This window comes from Ceratina calcarata, unplaced genomic scaffold (genome assembly GCF_001652005.2).
Source record: "Ceratina calcarata isolate Rehan_Ccalc_2016 unplaced genomic scaffold, ASM165200v1 scaffold449.2, whole genome shotgun sequence".
In the NCBI taxonomy this organism is placed as follows: Eukaryota; Metazoa; Arthropoda; class Insecta; order Hymenoptera; family Apidae; genus Ceratina; species Ceratina calcarata.
The window spans coordinates 321,553-329,169 of NW_017168819.1; the positions used below are offsets into that span (position 1 = coordinate 321,553).

General features: G+C 35.4%; 3 protein-coding genes across 10 annotated transcripts in view; 1 reads left to right on the forward strand and 2 right to left on the reverse strand.

Moving 5' to 3' along the window:
* LOC108627233 (uncharacterized) overlaps positions 1 to 1,228 on the reverse strand; it is a 3,391-nt gene extending 2,163 nt beyond the window's left edge. The window contains exons 1-3 of the mRNA XM_018028386.2: positions 701 to 1,228; positions 382 to 623; positions 149 to 307 (exon numbers count right to left, since the gene is read on the reverse strand). Coding sequence (XP_017883875.1) covers positions 149 to 307; positions 382 to 623 — 401 coding nt within the window. The 5' untranslated portion in view covers positions 701 to 1,228. The remainder of the gene's footprint in view (positions 1 to 148; positions 308 to 381; positions 624 to 700) is intronic.
* Positions 1,229 to 2,158: 930 nt separating this feature from the next.
* Positions 2,159 to 6,817, reverse strand: Cka (Connector of kinase to AP-1). Of its 4 annotated transcripts, none has more exons than XM_018028427.2 (11): positions 6,236 to 6,817; positions 5,708 to 5,811; positions 5,435 to 5,620; positions 5,176 to 5,356; positions 4,888 to 5,043; positions 4,670 to 4,799; positions 4,460 to 4,581; positions 4,202 to 4,380; positions 3,775 to 4,112; positions 3,389 to 3,700; positions 2,159 to 3,310 (listed from the first exon to the last, which is right to left on the reverse strand). In XM_018028427.2, the coding sequence occupies exons 1-11, from the start codon at positions 6,500 to 6,502 to the stop codon at positions 3,141 to 3,143; spliced, it is 2,145 nt and encodes a 714-aa protein (XP_017883916.1). In that variant the 5' UTR covers positions 6,503 to 6,817; the 3' UTR covers positions 2,159 to 3,140. The 4 variants fall into 4 exon arrangements, with proteins under 4 accessions (XP_017883916.1, XP_017883920.1, XP_017883919.1 ...); XM_018028431.2 differs by having other exon boundaries at positions 5,182 to 5,356; positions 6,236 to 6,816; XM_018028430.2 differs by having other exon boundaries at positions 4,888 to 5,046; positions 5,182 to 5,356; positions 6,236 to 6,816.
* A 271-nt stretch (positions 6,818 to 7,088) lies between these two features.
* wde (Fibronectin-III type domain-containing protein windei) overlaps positions 7,089 to 7,617 on the forward strand; it is a 12,168-nt gene continuing 11,639 nt past the window's right edge. For 2 of the 5 annotated variants that reach the window (XM_026815438.1, XM_026815441.1), the window contains exon 1: positions 7,090 to 7,230. The gene's annotated coding sequence lies outside the window, so the exon portion shown is untranslated. Of the gene's footprint in view, positions 7,231 to 7,617 lie in introns of all 5 variants that reach the window. The other 3 variants (XM_026815442.1, XM_026815443.1, XM_026815444.1) reach the window with 3 other exon arrangements.

Below are 7,617 nucleotides of genomic sequence, written 5' to 3' on the forward strand. Positions count from 1 at the left end.
GCTATTTATTATTAGCATTATTCTTCCGACGTCTGATTTCTTTTTAATTATAGGAAATGCGCTTTTCTAAGGTACATAAACTTTTGGAATTGACTGTATAGCCAATACATCCTTACTATTGTATGAATCGTCAAAAACAGGTACTTACCCATAAGGTGGAGGACTGTTGTATTCAGCGTGTATCGGTTTGATTATCCTTTCAACGAAAACAGGTTTCTCAACGTATTCAACGTATTTCACAGACGCCGGTGGAGGTGATAAATATACATGATGCACCTCCGGAGCAGTATAATAACCTGCTTTATATCTGAATGAGAATAGAAATAATTTAGAACAGACTTCATACGTCTTTTCATCAATGCGCGGAAAATAATCCCTCACCCTTTCGCGAGGCCTAATCCGAAACCTAACAGGCCCGCGCCAATAAGTTTTTTCTTCAAAAAAAGTGTTCTTTTCTGTCTGTTTAACGTGGCTCCTGCATCCTCATTTTCCGTTTGAATAACAGAACCATCGAAAGTCGATAAGCTACTTTCTTTCGACGATAAACTATCTCCTTCGGCTATTATGCATGGCGCAAGGCAACAGCAAACAATAGCGAAAATTGCAATACTTGTCGGATGCATCTATCAGAAGAAAAAATTATTAATATGATATAGCTGATAGCTGCAAATAATCGAACGGCTATTCTTCAGTATCTTACCGTCGTGCACTATCCCAGACGTGTAGAAGTGATCTTGAACGTGCAAAGAGCAGTTGACTCTATGTCATCCACGACAGCTACCTTTGATTTTATATACAGTCGCCTACCTCCGAAACCACTAAACTCTCCCACCTGTTCGAGTCATTGAACTTGCGTTTAAATACGATTCTTTCTCAATTGCGACACAACGGGAGCACAAGTCTGAAGTGTACTAGTTGGTAAACGGCCTGTCATGTTAACGTTTAGACAGTGCAGTTACAATGTGAATAATTATATAAGGGCTAGCTGATTTGTACATTAGTTACGAAAAAAAAATCTACAGGCTTTAGACGCTAAACGGTATATCAATTTATCTCGAATCGCGATCGTTTTTTTATAGCGAACTACGTAACAAGTGCGTAAAAAGGTATAGGGTAAAAAATACTTTAAAAATAAATTTCATTAATAGAATCTTGTGACGTAGTCGCTGAAGTGATGCGTGACCCTTCAGAAAGCAACTCCCTTGTCGTCAGCTCCGTTTCAAAATTAATCACGCTTACCCCTAGTCATCAATTTCTCGTCGTCAATGTGTTAGTAGATATAAATATACTGTAAGCAATTTAAAGCTATAAAGCAAAAAATAGGGAGAGAAGATTAGAAGCATAGCTATTTATGCAAGTTTACGCGTAGGCATTGCAAGTCGGAGCCGGTCTTATCGCTGACCTTTACTACTGATTATCTCGTTATGCGCGACGTTATCCCTTGTTTCTATCTGAATGCAAAATCTGTAGGCGAAGTGCACTTCCCCTTATTAATTAGAAGGGTGAAAAACAACATTTTATTGCATAATATCAAAGCGATACGTATTAATGGTAATTATTACATAAAAGCGTATAGAAATGACGGTAACAGTTCTGAAAGAACGTGCCGCATCATACATACGTATGATGATACGTAATTCTCGGTCACACCAACAAGCATAATTACACATATCGCAAGTTGATCGGACGAACGTTGAATATTAATGAATCTCTAGTGTGATCGTTCTCGATTTACTTACATTTTCGAACACTTCCGTCCGATGAATCAAACGCTCTCACCGTGCGTCGGGTAACAAAACGGCGCGCGATAGGAATAGTAATTAGGCGATACATAGAACGATTGCAAAAGAAAAATGTTGCAAAACTTAGGGAAAAGACTAAAAGCTGAAAGGAATTTCTTTCATACTTTCGACGAACGAATTGACATCACGTTGCCGATTTCGTACAGTCGCTCATCGGTTTGAGTCATTGCGTATTCGACGATGAAAATTCGTCTCGCAATCCATTTTTAACTTCGTGCCTTACCTTTCAACGAACTCCGTTGCTTAACTCCATGACATACTCGAGTTTTCGAATAGAATCTTTACCTAACCGACGATACGGACTTGTCGAAATTGATCATCGCGTATCGCACGTTACCGCGAAGTGAAACTCCTGAGACTTTCGAATACTATGTATTTATACGGAAATACAAGTGGTAAACTATTACTAAACGTAGACATCACGCATAAGACGACACACTTTAGGAATGGATAACGATCAAAGAAACATACATTTACATACAAATTTGTATATGCGTGAGCTATCACACACGCACCTGCTGAAACAATTATGATAGATGGAACTCTATGTTAATCTATGTATTAAATTTTAATAAAAACATGTTCATTATAGTACGTTACACAGTTCATCTATTTTAAATACAATATATTACAGAGAAACACACAGTTATAATTTACTGTTATTAATATTATTATGTCTCTTACGTTACAATTAACTTATTACGGTTATTATTATTATTGTTGTTGTTGTTGTTGCTTTTTTGTTGTTTTTATTATACGCCAACCTTGATGAATATATAAGGTAGCATAAAAATCATATAATGGGAGACTAATTGATGTAGGACAATTTTATTCTCGCGCAGCACGTATTAATCTCCAGTAGCTGTGCAACAGTAACTGTAATATTGGTAATAAATAGTTAACATAGGGATAAATATTATGCTACTGCGGCAGTGTGCTTCCTGGATTCTGGGTAAGGGGTATTTCATCGTCTAATTATCAGAACTATATCAACTAATATACTACAAGATAGACCCCTTCCGCTATCCCAATTAATGTCGCCACTCACTTCGTGTGAAACGTTCGTCAGTAAGCAGCATTTATTATATTCGAAATCACCTTCTGTTGCTTAATAAATTGTCGCGGGCGAGGGTTATGTGCAAATTTTGGTTTTATAACATGAATATCTATACGTCCGATTTGATTTTCTAAAGTGGTATTTCAAATAGTAGAGCAATATAAGTTACAACAAAATTGGAAGTGTAACACGTATAGGTAAAACTATCTAGAAAGAATGAGTAAAAAATCTGTTCCATCTGATGTACGTTAATAGTAGAAATGTGTATCTTAATTTACATTTCACACATACACTTTGGCAAGAGCATCAGCACCTGCACTTGCTATAAAAGGTCGTGAAGGATGAAATGCTACATCTAAAATACTTTCGTCAAATTTCTTGCGATGCGCTGTTATCTCTTGAACACAAGTCTTGTTGTCCATATTCCATAATCTTATACTGCAATCATGACCTGAAGCAAGAAACGGATATGAGTATACTCTAAAAATTATCATAATACATTATTTATAACGTATAACATGTTACATACTTCCTGAAAGTAAATATAAACCATGAGGATCTACTGCAAGACTAGTAACTGCATCCAAATGAGCAACCATGGCATGAGCGAGGGTAGCTGATCGGTGATCATAAAATCGAATATGTCGATCTTCGTGCGCTGCAACAACAAGTGGTAATGTAGGATGTGCCACAACACGGTTCACTCCTTTTGTTTCATTAGCCTCAAGACGAGCTACGCTTTCACCAGTTTCCGTATCAAATACCACGCAAGCTCTTTCATAAGCTACAACTAGTTTGTTTGACTCATCTCTGATGAAGTCTACTGATGTCGGTATGCCATCTGAAAAGGAATGAGAAATAAATAAGATGAATTTATAAAATTTACATCGATTTACCTTTGAGAAAGATGCATACCTTGTTCGGAGATATATGTATGAAGTAATGGAGATTTGCTTTGCGGGCTCCATAATTTAACAGTTCCATCAGCACTTATTGATAATAGTTGCGATCGAGGCTGATACATGCTCAAACCCCAAACTGCATCTGTATGTCCTTTTAATGTTTGGCTAAGGACACTTGGCTCATAAGAATCGTATGGATCTATATTGGCTGATGGAAGTGTCCAACAGTGAATCATACCATCTAAACCACCACTGTAACACTGACTGCCTGTGCTACACATGGCTAAACATAATACAGGACCTGTATGTGATCTGAACGTGTATAATGGCTCTACATCTAATGAAGCTGACCTGAAATAAATAACAATAAACATCTTTTAAAATACTTACAAAAACAGTATAACGTAGCAGTTGCCAAGTTCGAAATACAGATAACTTACTTCTTTGCCGGCAAAGTTTTATGAAGATTCCATAGTTTGAGTGTATGGTCATCGCTTGCAGTTATAAGAACGGGATCAGTGGGATGGAAGACAAGAGCTCGAACTGCATCAAAATGTGATCGTAACGTATACTTTGCATTCCATGTTTTTCTTAAGCTCTCTTTTGTAGTCGTCGCCATCTGCATAAAAAGAATTAACATTTATAAATGTAACACATCATTTTGCACTCATCTCTGCGTATCATCAATAGTAACTTACATCATATGACGTCTCAGCTTCATTGTTTACACACAACTGTTCTAATTCGCCCAATTCCAATGTAGAATCACCTTCCTTGTTTAAACGCTTTGGATCTGTATGTAGACCTCTATGTATTGCGTCTGTAAATTTATTCGATTTTCAATTTTAAAAATACTTGTAGAGTTTTAATTCTTTAAAAAAAGAGTCGACAGTGAAATTAATACTAACTCCATTCGGTTGAATCTATCTCTAAATGAATAGAACCTGGTGGTGATTCTTCGATTTCTGTGAGAAGATTCAATTCATTTAATACCTCTTCAGCTTGCGCATCAACGTCTTCCGTTAAAAGCATAGATGGCTGAAAATATTTACATGAAACAGTGACGTGTTAATTATGACTTATATGACACAAAAATCATTGATATCAAACAATGAATCTGTGTTACTTTATTTGGTTTAGGATCCATATTAGTTTCGTATGTATCATCCTCCACGTCTCCTTCTTCTTCTTCCATATCCATATCTGTATTAGATAGAAACTCGAAGTTAGCCATGACAGCAGCTTCTGTATCTAATACTATTGCTTCTGCTATAGAAGATGGCTGCTACAAAAAACACACGGTTATTAATGCACGAGATCTCTAGAAATTTGAAAAAACATGTACAAAACATGTGTTCAATTCTAAAATAAGTAAGATCAAAAATAAAATATTTGAAATCCAATAAACATTTACCTCTACCTTTTTTCTACGAAGGCTGTTATCATATGATTGTTTGTTCACCACTCCATTGCCGTTTGAGGCAGGAGTGTTCACATCTTCTGAATCTGCGTTACTACTTAAACCAAGTAAAGATCTTACTCTGCTTGATCGTACATCTATTATTGTATCAGTGTAACCAATTTCTTGTAAGTATCTAAAATAATTATTACATTGTTAATAATAAATTCTATCCTATCAGATCTGTATGATATAGCAATCATATCCTATTTACTGTCTCAAAATTTGGCGGCCTTGTCTCCAACTAATGTTACTGACAGATGTGAATGGAGCTTCTCCATCACCACCACCTCCAACATCAGAATTAGGACAGGCACAGATGCCTTCTTCATAAACAGGAGGTTTTGTGTCTCCTTGAATTACCAAATCAGTACCATATTTTAGTTTATGATACCTTGCCCTGAAATATGATGAAAACATTGCACATATGTATCTAAAATAATGAAGTTGAGACATCTCTGCGACCACAATAAAAAGAAAATCTTACCGTTCTTGTTTAAGTGCATATTCTAACATTTTTATTCTTCTTACTAAATCATTTTTTAACCGTTCCTGACCTTTTCTTTCACCTTGTAAAAAAGCTATCCTAGCCTATAGAAAAATAGTAATAAACTTATTACACTTGCATCAAATTCTTTTCTAAACGATATGTCTTTGTATTGAAGGTGTTCTCCTTCAATGTCACTAAGACTTCAAACGTAGATTCATAATTTTTTATCATCACACAAGTGAATGGTGTACTGATGACATTTGTCATCCAGAGTTGAAGACATAACACAGCAATAAGGTAAAGAAAAACTTTTCCACAAACAGTTTGATTTTCAACAAATTAACTAATTTTTAAACTGGACAAACAAACAAATTCTATTATAGCATTCCATATATTTTTTTCGTAATTGCGAAGATGTTTAATGTCCTGTCACATGACAGATGAAGTGACAATAAGTAAAGAGTTACGTTAAAGAAAAATATACGGATGAAATCGAAAAATTTCCCGAACGAATCGAGATTGTACCTGAAATTCTGCTTTGTCAAGCTCCCACTGCGATCTTTCAAGCTCAAAGCGAGTCCATTCATGCTCAATAAAATGTAGAATACCAGGCATAGAGTATTGTGGCCTCTCATTCTTGGCATCGCCATTAGTACCATTGTCATTCCCTTGATGTTTATTGTTTGTCAGTGGAACATTTGTACCACTAGATAATTGTCCATTATGATTTTGAGATGCAGAACTGGAGTTCTCCTCCATCGTGGAACCACAAAACTGGCTCGGTACCTTCATTTCATGACACGGCAGCCATTACAACAACTTTTCTTTCCTCTGGAGCCCAAAGAGTGCTCTCCTGTCGGATAATGTGTATTTCGATCGAGTTTATGAAAAGAAGTAATTAATACGCATGCGGACGTATCAAATTCCGATGCCACCGCACGTTTATAGAAAATTTAACAGCCCACTGATTTCTTATCAAATTTTAGTTAGTAGTTCAACATTTCCGAAATAGCAAACACATATTCTCTTCTTCGCACATCTTCAGAATCGTACTTGATCGTACTTTCTTCCACCATCCTCGTAGTGTTATATCCAAGCATACATACATACCATACGTATGTATGTAGTTTACTGAAACCTTACACCGGTTTTCTATGACCACAAATGCACTTTAATACAATATCAAAGCAACCACAGATATTAAGTGCACGTAGTAAACAATGGCAGAATTAGTTTTATCTTTTCTACATGGAATATTTGCTATATTTAGTATCTTAGATTATTAACTTTTTCCTATAAGGCTGATTCTCAAGTTTGACGAGTCGTGATTGCACATATACATATATAAATAATATGGTAGTATACGTAGTAGGCACTGTAGTAGGCACTGTAGTAGGGAGAGAATAAGTTCCAGATAAGTTCTTACTTGTGTAGTATGATTTGTAAATTCCAAACATTAGGGGAGGAGTCGCTAATAATAATTTATAAACAACAATGTATGGTAACACATCGAGATATAAGTATGTATCACAATTATTTCTGTTATACATAGAACGATAAAATAGGCATCCTGCTAAACGGAGTGTATTACATTTTTGTTATACTACGATTTGCGTATTGTTTATATATGTAGCAGACCGACCCTTCTCATGTGTAATCAAATTGTAAGCGTATGAGATGATTTTAAAAAGAAAAGACAATCCTTATTATAATACAAGATGATCGATCCTATAAATATCATAAAGCATAACTAAAAATTGTTAACTATTTGTAAGCTACTTTATAGGAGGTTAAATGACATATATAGCAACGACAAGTTGATGTTATCATCTTAAGTTCGTGTATATGTTATTATAAGCAGTTACTCATTCTTATGTTTTACTTCTTATTTTCCGATTAGTATATAA